The 17870-nt window shown below is 36.6% G+C and overlaps 1 protein-coding gene across 1 annotated transcript in view; it reads right to left on the reverse strand.

The window, feature by feature from the left end:
• The window catches only part of TFEC (transcription factor EC), a 97126-nt gene that overhangs the window by 23726 nt on the left and 55530 nt on the right, over positions 1-17870 (reverse strand). The window contains exons 2-3 of the mRNA XM_026867875.1: positions 15863-16114; positions 13584-13679 (exon numbers count right to left, since the gene is read on the reverse strand). Of these exons, the coding sequence (XP_026723676.1) occupies positions 13584-13679; positions 15863-16114 (348 nt within the window). The remainder of the gene's footprint in view (positions 1-13583; positions 13680-15862; positions 16115-17870) is intronic.

Here is a 17870-nt window from a genome sequence, read left to right on the forward strand (position 1 = left end):
GGAATAGAGAATAGTAGGTTTGACCCTCCTTAAGTCTGTCATCGTCTCAGTGCATTCAAGGGTTAGATAACAGAATAAGCAGGTTACTCATCTGGCCATAAAAAGGACTCACAACAAAAGGTTCTTTTCTTCATACCTACATCCCTTCCAGACTTAGGTTTGCTTTCTCAGTTCAACATTTGTCTGGGTGATTCCTCTCAGTACAAGAGCAGTTGTGCCAATCACACTATCAACTGTCTTTCCTCCCATGCATTTAGTAGAAACCTCAAGTATGCTGTAGTGGCCACTATGGTGGATAAGTGGTTTCTTTGTGGACAGAGCCACTGGTGATCTCCCTTTGACACACTGTCCTCATTCTCAGCCAGCACAGCATTTTCACACTTAAAATAGGGCAATATAAGTATAAAGCATCAGTACATTAGACTACCTTTGACAGTCGATTCATTCCTACAGAAATAGTAACACATGGAAAAATACGCTATGAATTAGTGTGCAAGTAATAGCTCTCAATGTCAGGATTCAGAATCAGGAGGAGAAATAGGGGGTTATTAATCTGACCTGTCTTGGACACTCAGTGTGAACTGAATCACCTCTGTTTCTTCTTCTTGACTGTAAATAAAGTCTAGGGTGATTCTTGCAGGCTTTCCACATGTACCTTCTCATGAAACGTCACTGTGATCCTAATGTGAAAATTTCCAAATAAACTCTTATTTTAAAAATCATATAAGAACAACAAGGCAAACCAGACTGGATCTTTCCTGACAAAGATTCACATTTCTGATTATGGGGGAGTTTTAAAAATACAAATTCAAAAATATATTAAAGAATTTATCTGAAACTCTCTACCTGAATTTGCCCTGCATTGATATCAAACATGGAAAATCCCAAGGAATTTCATTGCTGATGCTACACAGAAAAATCTCAAAATAGAAATTGGCCAATTTTGATACAACATAAGGAAAGTTACTTTTTTTTTTTTTTTCTGTCAAAGCAGGATACTTTTTAGAAATGTAGACATCTGGGAAATAACTGGCTTTTAAATTATAAAATTAGAATATATAGCACAACATATTATAGAAATTGTGTGTCAAGATACATCTAGTTGTTTGGATATGAACTAAAACTCCATACACCATAATGCAATTTGGTTTTTACAATGTCATATATGCAGGGAAAGTTTTTGCACTACTGACACTTCAAATAGCTTCCATTACAAGATAAATATATACTAAAAGTACAAATCATTTGCAATGGCATAATTATATGATATGTGTACAATGATGATCTTACAATTATATAACACTGTCAAACTTGATGAATTTCAAAGCACTTTAAAACTCCAGCTGATTACACGGCATCAAAAGCATATTCTTGCTTTCAGTCTAGAGATATGGAAACACAGACCTTTGTATATGAAAATTCATAAGTCCCAGGAAATAAAGTATTTATCCTTCAGGTGTTGTGAGCCATATTGGTTCACACCTGTGTTGTTCTGAGAAGTCCTGATAAGTCACATAATTTCCAACCTTTCCATTCATGATACACGTATTTATGTATGGGTGTCTAAGAATTTAGATGCAAGTGTCTTGTAAGGAGTGAGTACACACATATTAAAAATAGTAGTATATAATTAGCCATTTTTCCTGCTTCAAAAATACAGTCAGCTTTGGACAAAAGATTAACAACCTTTAACACAGCAAATGGTTAAGTGGGAATAACCAGTGACAATGCGGTACAGGAAGAGAATAATACCATATCTAATTAAAACGGCAAGGAGAATTAAAGAAAGAAGACTGTAATTAACGAAGTTAGCGTTTGGCAAGGACACTGGGGTTAACGTTCTTCCTTTTGTATAAAGTGTCATGGGATCTTCAATGCCTGTGTGCAAAGACTGGAACATGAGAATTTCCATTCACAGGGCTCAGTCCTGAAAGATGCTCAACTTTGAAGTTTAGACCAATTAGAAAAGTAAATTTCAGCTGAAGTACCTGAGCAAGCGCCTGGCTTGAGATCAGCAGGATCTCAGAAGAGCCTGTGACCTTGTTCTTGCTGGCAGTGTCCAAGACAAGTACTGTAAAGGCCTCATCCAGAGGAGCTTGTTATATTCAATACTTGAGTTTGAACTGCTATGCAGGCAGGATTGTGTGGCAAATATTAAGGGTTTGTTACCTGCATGGATGTCTGGCAACTGACAGCTGTGATCACAATTTGCAGTCTCTAATACCTAGTTATGGGGTTTTTTAAAGGAAAACATTATTAACCAGGAAAAACATTGCCTCATTAAGGGAAATAGTGTGGTACTCCAAATCCCATATCATGGCAGCTATAAGAAAATAGCATGTAATTTCAAGGAAGACTTAAAACAAATAGAATTTCCATGTCTTCCAGGAATGAAATGGAAGGATTCTTAATATGTTAATAAAATATATGGATACAGGTGGTCTGTGCCTGTTCACCTGTAGTCCCTAGACAACTCTATGTTACAATTGTGTTCACTTACATGATCACATACTATTTAAGTATTTTTCCATTTTGTCTAATATTTGCATGATGTGTTTGTCTTATAGTAATATTCAAGTCTGGAAACATCATGGCTCTGTTACAGTCAAGGTTGCACAGCTAGAAAATAACAACACAACCTGCTTCCAAAGTCAGCTATATTTTTCCTAATTTAGTAATGACCAGTAATTTTCTTAATGTAATGACCAGTCTGGACTAGAAAGCGCTTCCTGTATATTGGGTTCATTTAACATATCATCACACAATCCATTTCATAAACCAATAATGCTCTGTCTAAATCAGCTAAGTTACACAACTCTGATATTTTTATTGGAGTACGTTCCAAAACTTGAATGATCACAAATTATTGTTAAAAACTTTCTTTGTACTTCCATTCGTAGACAAATTTTGTTTTGGTTTTGTGTTCCTTTAACTTATGTAGTTCATTGTTTAACATCCCCATGTGATTATCGTTAGTGACCTTAGCTCCCTTAAGGCTTTGCTTTGCTAAGTTGAACTAGCCATGCTCCTTTAGCCAGACTTCCCATGATATGACCTAACAGGCCTCTCTCTACTTTTCCTGATTTGAATTAGTTTTTCTGAAGGGTGGACAACTTTACTTGTCTACAGCATTCTAAAAGTTTTGTACCCAGTGAATTCCACAGTGGATATTTCTTTGTGTCTCTTGGAAATCTCTCTCATGATGGATCCTAAGATCATATTTATCTCCTCTTGCAGTCCCATCATTTTGATGGCTTATAGTCATCCTCTGAGCAACTAATGTAACCAGATCTTTCTCTGTCATCTCCACTTAATGAGCTCTCAGCTTTCTGCAGACATTCTTGTTATTAGTATTTAAATGAATGACCTTGCACTCAGTACTATTACATTCTTTCCATTTATGCTATTCTGTCATCACAGCCATATAATTCTTCCTCTGTGATATCCTCATCTTCCTTTGTATTGGCAATACTTTCTACTTTTGTTACCTCGGTAAATTTTATCCGCATAAATGTATTTTTTTGTAGCAATGTCACTAATGAAAATATTAAATAAACAGGCTGAGGATTGATTCTTGGAGCACTTCATTAATATCTTTTAACAAAATCTTTATAATCTCTTTAGCTTGCTCCTTAACTTGAAAAGAATTCTGTTCAGCTACTTTCTATGCAATATGTATTGCATTCTACTAATATGCACTCATAAAAAAAGGCTATAGTCAACAAACCCTGGATATGTAGGACTGGTTAGAAAGACCAATTCCAGTACCAAACAGCTGTCCATACATCCAAAAGAATGTCAGTAATCATGGAAGTGATAGAGGGTATGTACATTTTTAAAGAGCAGACACCTTACATGTTCTAGTTGCCTAAAATTGCTAAACCATAGGATAGCAAGAGCATTTTACCAAAGGCATCTGGACAGTCCTGACAGGTCAAAACGATTCATCAGCTAGCCTCCTTTCCTTTGAGGGACCTGGGAAAAGGCAGCAGGATGGACTGTCCTGTTAGTGGAGGCTTGTTTCCAGCTACCATGTCTCCTAGGGTCTTATTTCCTCATGGTCACATTTACAAGCTCAGGTGTATGATTAGAAGGGTCAGTATGCACCCCATAAAATACAGAGGTGAGGACCATACTGCCTCTACCAGAGGTCTTCCTTCTGCCCAGGTCAGAAGAGCCTATGAAAAAGAAGGCAAATTAAAAATAAGCTGCAGGAATAGTCCTGCTAGCAGAAACGTCTTTTGCTACCCTCTTTTCCAGGGTTAATAACTGCAGACATGCAATTCACCCAGTATGTCTACATGCCTATATTTCCCACAGTAACAGAAGTATGGCACACATGCAGAACAGTTGTCGTGCAGTACGGACAGTTCTGAGGATCATTGGCCCTATTACATGTGGTCAGAATGCATGTACTGCACCTACAGACTTGGCAAACTCAAATAACACATGCTGCTTTACTTGTTGCTGACAAAACTGAAAGGTTGAGTACTGTATCTGCAAGAGAAAATTTCTTCTGGTGCTTGGTAAAAATTACTACTTGCTCAGACTGCATCTAGAATGAAGTGTTCACATGTGAAAGAAATATTAGGACAATACTTTATCCTTTCCCATCTCTAAATATATCACACTTACTTAAATCATGTTCTCATAAACCTAATTGATAGTATCACTTCAAAGACCAGTTTTGTAAAATGAGGTTACTTCTTCTTAGCCACAAAAAATATGTTAGCACCCATTCATTTCAATGTGGTTCTTGCTTCTTCATTTTAATTACAAAATCAAAGCAGAGCAAAGTTTTTATATAATACTGTTATCACATATATGCATCCCAAATGTAGAAATCTAAATTTGAAAGTGTGTCCACAGTTCATATCAAGTAAAAGTTTGTTCAGTATTTGTGTTACTGGAGTACAAAACATAAATTTGTTTTGTCATTCATTTCCTGTTTATTCATGGCAGGTAAACAAAACTTTTTTTCAGTCTTTGAAGTTCACAGATTAACTTCAAAATTTTCACTGCATTTGGCCAAATAGTGAATTGATCAGTAAGTGTATGATAAACGCAGTCATTGCAAATCCATTTTCTAAATTGTAATATATGCCATACTGGGTGTTTCCAATTTTTTCACAAGGGGAAAACTGGGGTAATTCTTGTATCATTTATGTGTGCTTTAGTAAATTGTGACTTTTCATTAATCAAAAGGTATTGCAGACAGGATGCATAACCTTGTGGGTCAATACAAGTCCTGTACTTAGAAGACTGGGGTTCAGCCTCTGACTTTCTTCTGTAATTGCTATGTTGCTTGAAGAATGTTGAACATAAGCTGTGATAACCTGTTTCTTTTTAAGGATGTGTATACACTGTCAGCTGTCAAAAAAGATGTAGTATACCGGTTTTAAAGTCTAGAACAAGAAGAATTTATACACGGCTAAATGTTTTAGATCCTTTTGTAATTGCAAGACAGAATACTTATATTTGAAAATAGATGGTCTTTAGTAGTAACTAATACCCAAATGTTCCAGTTTCTCTTTCTATTATCTAAAGAGAACAGCCGAAAAGCAAACGCTTCCCTTTTCAGACTTGTTTTTCTTTGAACAAATTGTATCTCCTTCTATATTTATCTTTAACATGGTTCATAATTACACACTTCTCAACCAGGGACTTAATGTTCAGATATATTATATTACATATTATATATTATGCATGAACACTGGTTCATTTTTTATCTTCAAATAATGATCATCAAGCTGGTTCATTATTCATCAGAGAAAAATGAACTCTGTTCATATTCTCAGTTACAGTACATTCCTGCCCTGATCACCTACATAGAAGCCTATTGTCTAGATAAATGTCTGATCAAATATGACCAAGCAAAGGAATTTTCTGGAGAATCAGCCTTTAGCGGGAGAGTTCTGTTTTATACAGTTATCATCTCTTAATTATATGTTTTTAGTGGTTCTTGGCATTTCTGGTTACAAAACTAATATAACAGACATGGACCAAAAGTGAAGTGATGTGACACTGGCATCATCCAACTTGCAGCTGGAAATCAAACGTCACAGGAGTACTGCCCCACTAACCTCCAGGGTCTGAAACCCAGAGATGACAATTAACTGACAGCTCTGTTAGCTGTTTTATTAAGATTATTTCACTATCAACATCAGCTAATGCACTAATTTGCGGTTCCATCCAACTTCTATTTCTCTGGCTACCACATGTAAATGCATATGCCAAATCATTCAAATTCACCCTCTAGATACAATGTCAACACAAAACCACAAAAAAAAAAAGTTAAAATTAAGTCAGAGAAACAAGTGAAAACCAGATTTTCTTGCAGGATTAGAATATGGGGCATTTTCTCTTAAATATAGATGCTAACATCTCTATTACCAGCATTTATATTGTATACCTTTTATATATGTTATATGCTTTATATATTATACATTTCACATATCACCTAAGTATCTGAATACATTACAGTAAGGTATTTACTGATTTCTGTGAACTAGTGTGTTCAGATGGGTTACCATGTACCATGCAGAGTTTCATTTTGGTTGGAATTCCTTTCTGTAGCACTTGATTTCAGATATATTCACAAATGTTTATTTCTAGTGTAAATAAAAATGCATAGTTAACTACTTCATAAACTACTGCACACATATAGTAAAGGTCATAGAAGGCCTTGGCTGACGGAGAAGGAGGTGCTAAGAAAAGTAGTTTTATCTTTCAAGAGTTTATTTCTCAAAATGGCCTTCAAGAAATATTTGTGTTTTCCACAAGTTAGCTTTGTCTTGCAATAAGTAGCTTGACTGTGCCTGGAGAGCAAAGTAAGTGGCCACTGGTGTTGCCTCTGAGTTCACAAGTCTTTTATTCAACCTGTGTAAATTCCATTGACAGAAATTCATAAAGTTTAGTTCCAGAAGTGATCATAACCTATACATTACAGATCCCAAGGAGCTTAATGTAGCCTTCACTATTATCTGGCATTTACTAAGGACTTCAGGTCTTGCATTGCTGTATGCAGACAAGAGACAGGCAGCAGAGGCTGTGCATTGGGGCTTTGGCATAAGACAGAATCTTCCTGGTGGCTCCAAAGAGCATGAATTTGCACAGGAGCTTAGAATTACTGAGGAGTGCATAATGGGAAAATTAGAAACTTGTTTTATCTTTCACTTTTTTTCAACATGTGTTAAGCTCTGAGATGAAGGTTATGTTTGTAAAAGGTACTTACATACAAACAACTGCATATTTTAGAATAATACTTCCATTTATGTCTATTTACATTTCTGAAAGAGAAAAACCAAAGAGGAAAAAAGGAACTTTTTTTTTTCATTTCATATCTATGAAAGTATTTACTCCAGTTTCTTGAAGCTTGAATCTTCTGGCTCCCTTCAGCCATAGAGGTCTATCCCCAAAATAGAGAAGGGTCATTAGATATTGTGCTGTTAGAGACAGAGCAGATCTATCTGGGTATTTTGCAAAGCTTTTGACTGCTGCAGCTACGTGAAAGTGGACCACAGTTCTTCTCCTGATCCAAAGTATTGTATGCTCTGTGCCATGAAGACCTTTTTTACAGCATGAGGTAAATTGCAAACACTCATACCCAATCTGTTTGGGGTACTTAGAGCAGGCAAGAGATCTGTACATTGCCCATTTCAGACTCAAACTACAGTATTGTGTGAAATACTGAAACAAACCTTCATCTGGCATCTGTATGACATTGAAAACAGCAGTGGCAGTGACAATAAAAGACACCTCCAGCTGCAGAAAACAGGCCTCGGGAGTTCTCTGTGCATTTCACTGTTCGTTCTCTGCAACTGAAAGACACAATTTCCTATCTAGCACCTTTATATTACTGAAGAAAGACAAAGAAAATAATTGCTCACCAGTTTTATTTTTGAGGAGTCTATTATTTCATCAATAGCTACCGACTGTTCCTTCTCCTTCATTTTTCTTTTTCATTAAACGTGGAAACTATACCAGGGAGTGCTAGACAGAAGTTTATATACTTAGGTGAACTTTGATTCTTCCTTGGACTTTAAGACTGATCTCATGTAGAATGTGATTGACAAAGCATTTTCATTGATGTTGTTCAGCCTTTTCAAGTTACCCAACCTAAGCAAATGAGGTTGTTAATGTTTACTCCGGCCCTTTCTCTAAAATGGTTTTGAACTTTAGCAGAATTTATAAACTTATAAAGGTTGCCAAATGACATAACTATTCACTAAATAAAAAACACTCGTGATTATGCAGCAGGGGGCTGCCTAGATCAGCGATACTATATGCACCTCTAATGGAAACCTGGTTTTGCTTCATGATTGAATAATCACAATGATTACTGAATATAAAAAATTTGAGGATACCTACTTGAATTTCGGTTTTCTGTATAATTTCTGGGAATGGGACAGACAGTAGTTTCTGTAATCCATCTAGATGGTAACCATCAGTATTTGACAAATAATTAATACAAATACAAATTATTAATATTATGATGAAAAACTGTGACCTCAAAGACCTTGTAATAGCATTGAGATTTCACACAGTGCACTGTGCTTTAATCAATAAATAGCGTCTTCATAAAATAAAATGCAGAGTTAACAGGTTTAATCAGAACTTTATACCAGACATAGTTAACAGAATCATAAAAATTAAAGAAGGAAAACATCTATCCTGCCCTGTCCTGATATAACCTCTACTCAATGCCTGTACAACACAAGATTTTTTTTCAAATGCCAAAGGAGATCAACAAATACAGATGAGCCACAGGGCAACTGAGGATTTTCTCCCTAAGATGTTTTCCTGCAAGAGTGACAGAAGCGGAGCAATCCCAACTGACTTGACTCCAAAGAGGGCTGAAAGCAGACCATAGCTCCCAGTCTTTGTGAAATAATTCACTGTGAATGTATGAAATGAATTCATGCAAGTGAAGCAGCAAAGCCTTGCAGGATCCCTCAAGAGGTGACCTGTCACAAGGCAATGCCTTCACACAGCACTGCCACCATTTCTGCCAGCCAGCTGCCCCCCTGGCTCAGCCCTGCAGCCTAACAGCTAGCAAAACTTCTGCCTTTCAGCATGCTCAGGTGCTTTTGCTTCCCCTCTCTCTTAGTGAGTGAGTTCTTCCTTTCCCAGCATATAAATACCACAAGCATCAGACTGGATTCAAAGGAGAACCAAAGAAATTTGGTTCGCTTCACAGTTAAACAAAGTTCCCAACAACAGATTCATTGCTAGTGACAGCTCTAAATCTCTGAGGTGATGTGAACTTCAAAGCACCAATGACACCGTAATGATTTCAGTATGCAGTTAGAGCTGGAGCTGTTAGAGGTATTAATGCTGTTTCAAATCTTTAAGTATTTTTTTCCTTTAAAGCAAAGAACCATTTTGGAAACTGTTTTGGAATTTTTTTTTAAAATAACCCATTTTAACAAATATTTACTCCAGCTTTTACCTAGAACTACCAAGGCTATTCTATTCCTTGAGTGAGCATAATCCTTCAAATCATGCTTATGGTGCATTTATCCATATATAATAAAAAAATCTGTGCTTTCTACTGGTTAGAAGCCATTGCTTTCAGGAAATGTTCCTGCTGGCAAGTTCATTCAAGGGGATAATTAAAGAAAACATTTCTAAGTATTATGAATAAATCAACATAGAAACATTTTCTCTTGGCTTTATTTAATATTGCACATGGTAAAAACTCAATGAACAGGTTTGCCATGGAGAGAAACTTTCCATTTTCTCCAAAGAAACCTGAAAAGAACTGCTCCATTTTATTTAGTCATTCAGTACCTACTACACTAGCAACAGTGAGCACAACTGATTCAACATATCACCAGCTGGGCCACTGCTGGTGATTTTTTTTTAAGTCCAGTTTTGTGGTAGTGCTCTGTCCCAAGCACTACTCTGCACTATTCCTTAGCTCTCACCACCAGTCATCTAATTGCTACAGAGCCTCTCTCCCCAGTGTTCTTCAAGAATACTTCTGAAAGCTCTTTTTTTCATGTGCACCAGAACAAAAGACAACATAGAATCCTTGGAAAAGTTCACAAAATATTTTTTTCTGGTTGGTCCCACCCAGAACAATGCAAGAGAAACCTGTGCCCTTGCAGAACATGAATATCCTCTCATTTTATTCTCATTCAAAGCCAGTCAATCTCCTAATGCTTTTGATGTAAGTTGTAGTGGACTGCATGTCAAGTAGAGGACATTATCCCTGTTGCTGTACAGTGATTATCTGGGCTACAGCAGTTATTTCTGAATGAAAGTGCTGGTAAAATGCCAAATGTTTTCATAGAGATCACTGTTGTGCTTGCTAAATTATTGGGTTTTCTGGTGAGTCCTGAGGCTGTGTACCTATATTAGCAAAAACCCCCAACATTTAGTCAGAAGTAGAAGTTCACTAGGTCACACGCTGTCAAATCACACCCTGAAAAGTACAAACATCCTAATTTTTAACTCTTCAGTTTTCTGGCTCTCTTCACTGTGACTAATACTCTCCACATCTGCCTTAACACGGCATGGCTTTTAAACTTTAATTTTTCAGATATTAAAAGGAATGTAGACTAGAGTTTTTTTCGAACTTGCCCTAAACTTTTAATGATGGTGTCATATATGCTTTACATTAACAGACCTGCACATCTACATTTCCTATGTTCTGAGCATCTGGAAGTTGATACACTTTAAATTCACTACAGAATGTAGAATAGATTGTGAGGATTTTGAATAAGAATGAAAGTCTGATGAAAAAAATGAAAGATATTTACTTAACGGAGTTTACAGAAGGTTTTCAGAAGAATCAAGACCTCTTTTATATAGGAAGGACCTAGTCTTATATTTAACTGAACTTCTAAAAAAATACTGTAAAAAGTATGTTTCTACTATTAGGGTACTGTTAAGAGCAATAGAAACACAGCCAGAGATTTTTCTACTTTGAGCAATTCTTAATTTGTCTTCCAGAACCAGAGAGTTTTATGAAATTATAAATTTGGATCCAAACACAGTAAAAGCCAGACAAACCACTCTTCAGAAGCTGTAATCATTTTAATGAGAGATGGAAGAATGTTCTTGTTTTCACTTCTCTGATTCTACTAATACATGACCGTAATTCATTAATTCAGGGTCAGACAATGAGCCTCTGAGCAATTACTCACATGAGTGGTCTCACAGAATTCAATGTCCTCATTTAATGTGCCATTAAAATGGTACATGCATGCATCTAACTAAAGCAAACATTAATTCACTGCAACACACAACAGATAGCACTAATCTCAGCCACCATCTATTGAGAAAAATGAGGAAAGAAAATGGCTTCATGAATTTGGCTTGTTCAAGAAAAGATTTTGCTGAAAAAAACACCCAAGCCTTATACCATATTCTGAGAAACAAGAGAGTTTTCAGAATTTTAGAGGACTACCCTGCACAGTTTCAGCAAATTGAAGACATTGCCAAGGAGGGAAAAATCTAGGATGAAATTCTAAAAATACTTAAGCATTACACAGAAGCCCAAAACAGAAGCAAATACCAAATCAGCCAGGTACACAGGCAACCCAGTCTCACCTGTGATCTCACTTACTCTATGTCAGACGGCCACCATAGCCAGGCACCTTGTGCAGAAGTACTTGAGAGGTAATATGGGTATTTTTTTAAATACAACACAAACCCTGTTCCTCTTCTCAGGGGAATTAGATGTCCTCTCATTCCTGAACATGTCTCCTAGTCCAACACTGCTATAATATTTACATTTGTGACTCAGATTTTAAAGAATGTCATTAATGTTTAATGTGATAATCAAACCCTGGATCAAACGCACTTATTTTCTACCTACTTCTCTATCTTCATTTATCATACAGCTTATGACCAGAAGTTTGCATGTAGATTTAGGATGTTGCCTGAAAGATGCCATAAAACCATGAGTCATAAGCTAAATGCCTTAAATCACCTTCATATGCCCATTTCTTTCACAAATTTTTGGAGTATGCATTGACAGAAGACAGAAGAGACAGAAACACTGCTTGATTACCTCAACACTGACACAGTTCACGTGCCTTGTTGAAGGCAGGCTTTATTTTGCCGTAGTATTGCACACAGAGATTTGGAAATACATGCTGTTCCCTGGTTTATGTAGCAGTCTGGTGATTGCCTCAGCACAAACAAAAGTCTGAATACCATTACCAAGCCCATGGGCGTTGCAGGAGTCTCAAATCTTTGCAAGTAACGTACCAGCTAGGCCTAAAAGTCATTTTGTATTTCCTTCATGTCCTTCATGGCTGAATATAAAGGCTAATGAGGCTGGAATTAGCATAGATTAACATCATCCCGTTTTAAAAGGTGTTGAGCAAATATGAGTCCAGTCCAAAACCCAGAATTCATGGTTCTTATCACCATATCACAGTACCACACCTGAAAGGATCCTCCCCTGCCTCATGTTAACTTGAGCCAAAATATTAATTCACTCCCCAGGGAGCATTTCGTTGCTATGTTCTGTGCTGAGATATGTATAAATCAGTCTGACCATATTAGTTCTGTAGCTTGCATGCAAACTCCAGATATTCATGGAACTGTTAATTGCCATTAATACTGTACTGTGTAGTGGGCAACACAATGGTGTAAAGATCTTATCTCCTAAATTATTTTTGTACTCAGTGACGTTCTGTGGTCAGAAAAAGATGTTCCTACAGTGAGTGATTAAGAGCAAGAACCTGACTCTGTATTCTGAAATGAACTTTGTAGACTGTCAAGTACTGTAAAAATCCTTCTGCCTTCACCAGAGTGAAGTTTTCCTTTATCAGTACCCATTTTAAGGTGCTAAGGACAGAATCTGTGGAAAATTATTCCAAAAATACATTAGGGTTGAGAGGACAAAGAACATCCCTTCTATAAAGTGTGTTGCATTACAGTTATTGATAGGTGTTGTCTTCACAAATAATAATGCTCTAAGCATTGTTGTGTCCAGAAAAGGTCTTCAAATGTGTAACATATATGAAAATGTATGTAGCCTTTGTTAATCTGCTGTCTTTTCTTTACAAAAAGACATTACAAAATTAGAACAGTTTGTTACATTTATTTCTATAAAGCATTTAATCTGAAAAGTTGTGTTTCTTGTCTTTGTCCTTGAAGTAATTCAAGTGCAACTTGTCTTTATAAAAGTCAAGAAACAGAGCCTATCCTTTCTTCAGCATAAGACACTGGAGAACCTACTGTACTGTTGAAACTACTACATGGGGAAGCTTTGATTTTTTTGGATGAGGTAGAGGGGTAATTAATCAAGACTTCAAAGGACCTTCTAGGGTCTAGAGACTCCTCTTATATGTAGTCCTGCATGGAAATTAGTACCTCCAATGGGTTATGCACCAGACATGGTGCTGGGCTAGAACCCCAAATTCAAATAACTTAAACCACACGTGTCCCACCACATTGGAACCCTTTCCTGTAATATTTCTTGACAAAATGATAAGTAACTGAAGAGAAAGGGAAATAGTCCACTCATAGTACTGCTTTAGTCTCTGAAGTGTATCATGTTTGAATCATTCAATTAAATTCTCTATTATAAACAGCAAGATGAAATTCCACAAAATACTTACAGTTCTTTGCATTAGTAGAGGTGTTTCAGAACAACCTATCCCTTCATCATTAAAACTTGATTCCATACTGATTATGTCTTCAATCACCTCTTCCATCTGATAAGATAATATTTTAAGACAATCGTTACAAATAATTATGAAAATAATGTTATTCTGAAAACACAGTGGAATTAATCTTGAGTATTTATTACATCAGTAAAACAATTTCAGAAGTTTATATCTTAAAATTCAAATAATTCAAGCACCTCTACACAATATTCACATTTTTTACTTCTTGCGAAAACAGTTTTTGTGGTTTAACAAGTTATTTCTTTCCTCCCAAACACCAGCCCATTCCCCTTTTTTAACCCCTTATTGCAACACCAAGATCAGATGACTGGGGTGCATTGCTAAGTTGTAACTGTGATCCGTCACCTTCATCAAATGTGTCATATCCACAGTGTATTGTTGCATTGGTGCAGGAAGGCTGAAAGGAACCTGTGGTTCTGTAAGAGCATGATTCACTCGGGATTTGGTGTTACACACTGCTCTCAAGATTCACCAAGGAGATGTTTGCGTTGTGTTTGGCAGTACACTGGATACTTCTCCAGACAGCCTTCTGGTCCCACTTTTGTTCTAATCTGAATCAAAAACTACTGAAGCAGATGGAATCACTAATTCCTTGGGATAAAAGAGTGAATATTTTGCAGACATATAGACATGTATAGATTTGGACAAGATATAGCATGAGTTTTCAATGATAATTTGATCTGGTTCTGTTCACAGAATAACTGTGGGAAAGATTCTGTTAACTCTATCATCTGCAGGAGCAGCTGACGTGCTCTGAGGCTTTTGAAGCAGCTCTTGGGAGCTGTCTGAGGAGCTGTAGCTGAAGGAAATGTAGAGGGTCCTATGCAATGAAAGAAAGTGTCACACAGGCCAGGGACATTTCAACACAGACTTTTAGACCACATGGCCCAGCAAAGCTAGTACTTGTACTCCTCTCCCTCTCTAAAAACTGGGCATGTGCTGTCCCAGGAGTTGTGCTTATCTAGGAAAGTGATGTCAGGGCCAAAGGGATGCCAAGAAATTACAGCAATTAGACAATATGAATGACTACAGTTCACTGCACCAGCCTGTGTTTGGGCTTTACATTATTTACTAACATAACCATAGCCTACATTGAACCACAGGGCACATCCACACTAGGAAATTACACTTTGCCAGTCATCTCCCTGAGGCTCTGGAATGGGATTATTCAAATCAGTGGAAAGATGCCTTTAAGGACTTCAGTGTCAGCTATCACTCTCCCAGCCATCACAGTTCAGGACAGTGGTTACAAGCAGCTGGCTTGCTCTCCAGGACAGAGTGGTACAGAGACAGGCACTGGTTATTCCTGGTCAGATACCCAAAATGCCTGAGAATGGTTCCAGCATGCTGCACTTGCCAGCACAGAGGTCACCACAGAGATGTCCACAAAAGGTAACCCATAAATGTGACACGCAATGTCAGTTGTCAATGCAGAATGGAGGGGCCCCAGATGAGCTCTCCATGAAGTGTCAAGTTTATTTTTTTAAGTTCTTTCATACTTAGCTGCATAACATTCAAATGCTCAAATGGGTCACAGTGTATTTATAAGATTCTCATGCTCTGTCAAAGCCCAAGACATGATACAGCATCTCCATTTCTCATTTCTGTAGGAATTCCCCTTTTACCTAATATGCAGTCTCTTTTGAAATCTATTGAAGTATTAAAGGCCATAATGATCTACATCTCACACTGGCTGAGAATCTGACATTATATAATAGCTGTACCTCTATTAAAATTGATGGTGCCACTAAAGTTAGCATATCTATGCCAATTTACCCTTGATAACCCATATATATCAGCTAACTGAAAAATGCATGAGAGATTCTTTCAGTTACATCTTTAAGGTAATCAGTATTTAACTTTGTTATGCAGCTAGGATAATAATTTTAGGCAGAAATAACATCTGAAAAAAAAGTTTTGCATTGCAAAGTACATATTCAAAAAACGTATAACAATATATGACAAAGCAAAAGCATATTTTAAGTGACAGTAATTTAGAAGCCTCTGATCATGCAATAAGCTATTCACAGGCATTCAAGGGAACCACCATGTAATCCAAAAGGATTCAAGGAACAGGTACTGCAACTGAAGGTCCCATGAAAAGTAAAGAAAGTCATCTCTTGCCCACTACAAATTCAAGGCGGATCATGTAAAATTTTTTAAAGCATGCAAAGCCCATTTCCCCATTCCTTTCACCCTCCCTCCCCTACCGCATTTTCGTGTTCGCCTCCAAGAGCCAGCAGCTTGGTAACAGGACTTTCTGGTGTGCCAATATCGCTGACGGGAGGCATGTGTCCGTTTCTTAAAATGGAGGTCACTCCTGCAGGCTGGATTGTGTGGGAGTGGGACAGGGAGAACGTCTGGCTGGACAGCTTCGTATCGAGGGTCAGGTATTGCTTCACCTGGTGCCTCTGGCTTTGTTGTATGTGGTATCTAGACTGATTTTCCAAGTGTGTTTGTACCTGGGAAAGAATGGATATAATTGCCAAAGTTTTAGGTTACTGGTGGTAATATTTGCCTAATTGTTCACTTAAAAACCTTCAAAACAGTAGATTCATCTTTAAGAACACTTGGATAAAAATATTATTAATCTTAAATCTCTTTTTTCAGTTTTGCACCTTTATATATTTGTTTACTATTTTCCCCTAACACAGCTGAACAAACCTTCAGAATAAATCTTCTGAATAATTATCAAAGAAAAATAGAATCAGAAAAGATAAACATAATCCTGAGAAAAGACCAGGAGTATGCTACACATTTTTCTCTTCTCATTTAAAAATTATCTCTATGGAAACCACTGAACGTTACAATCAAATCCACAAGCATATATGTCCTCTAAAACTAATATCATGATGTATTTATTCTTTTCTACTTGAAAGCATAGATAAATGTATAAAGAAAACCATAATCCAATCAACTTCCAGTAATTTCAACAGCAGCAGACATGCACTCATACCTAAATCCACATTTGGCTCACCTTGTAATAAGTACAGTCAGTTAAATGAGGCATTGCTGTACTTTTGAAAAAAAAACCAAACCAAAACAAAACAAAATAGAATCCAAGCTATAGTCCTGGATGACTGATCATTATCGTCAAACCACTTAGTCTTCTTGAAGTGTCTCTTGAGGACAGATCACTTTTTGAGTTGGTAAGACTTTATAAACTGAGCGGTCATGCCAAAATGGCTAATTGAGTAAGACTCTGGGCCATCCTTTGATTACAGAGATTGACAGTCACTACTTCAAACAGCTCCCACTTCAGATCAATGTCACATTCCTGCAATTTAACTACCAGAGGAGCACTACATACACAAACCTTACTGTCATTTCAGCCCTGTGGCTTTCTCCTCTTCTTATGTCATGACTGTTCACAAATTTCTTGTAATAAATTTTTCTCAGTGGTCTCTATGTAAGCATGATTAATATTTGTTAAATAATAGCAAGACTTGCTTTGCAGACCTTTTTTCTACAAAAAAAAAAAAAAAAATCAGTCATTTAAACAAACTTCCTTTTTAATTCCCCTAACATACATAAGAGGAGATAAATAGCCCATAAAAGGGGTTTGCATTTAAATTAGCTATATTGTTGTACAATATTGCAGTACCTACTTTATTTTTAATCATGTTATGGTGGCATGACTAGAATTATTTTAATTATGTTTCTTTAAACTAATTTTCTAGTCATAAAATAGACTAAGCCATGCAGTAATGAATATAATATTAATTATTTTGATGTAAGCCTTGAAGTTATTAAATAATATTCCATTAAAATATTGATATAAAATCTTAAATACACTGCTTAATTTTTCCAGTTTTATGTTAGGAAGGTATGCATTCCATGTAAGGTTTTAAAAACTACATGTGCATTTGGGATTTACTTAAGTCATGATATTACCACATTACTAAATCATGAGATCCTTGTGTTAGTTTTTGAAAGTGTATAATGCACTGTTAATTTAAGCTCTAATTTATTGTGTGTAAAGACACATGTAAAATCATCGCAAATTATTTAGATACTTACACATCTATTTATTTCTTCACTTAAGCTCATATTAAAAGTGAGACACTCAATCCGTTTCTTAAATTAGAATCCAAACGTGAAATCTACTGCATGCCAGTTTAACCAGAACATCAATCTTGAGCAAAATGCAATGTGATGAGGGAAAGAAACTATGTCCCGTTGTGTGGCTAGAGCAGGGATTTGCTGTGCACCCTTGTT

Source organism: Athene cunicularia, assembly GCF_003259725.1.
Source record: "Athene cunicularia isolate RWA chromosome 1 unlocalized genomic scaffold, athCun1 chr1_part2, whole genome shotgun sequence".
Taxonomy (NCBI): domain Eukaryota; kingdom Metazoa; phylum Chordata; class Aves; order Strigiformes; family Strigidae; genus Athene; species Athene cunicularia.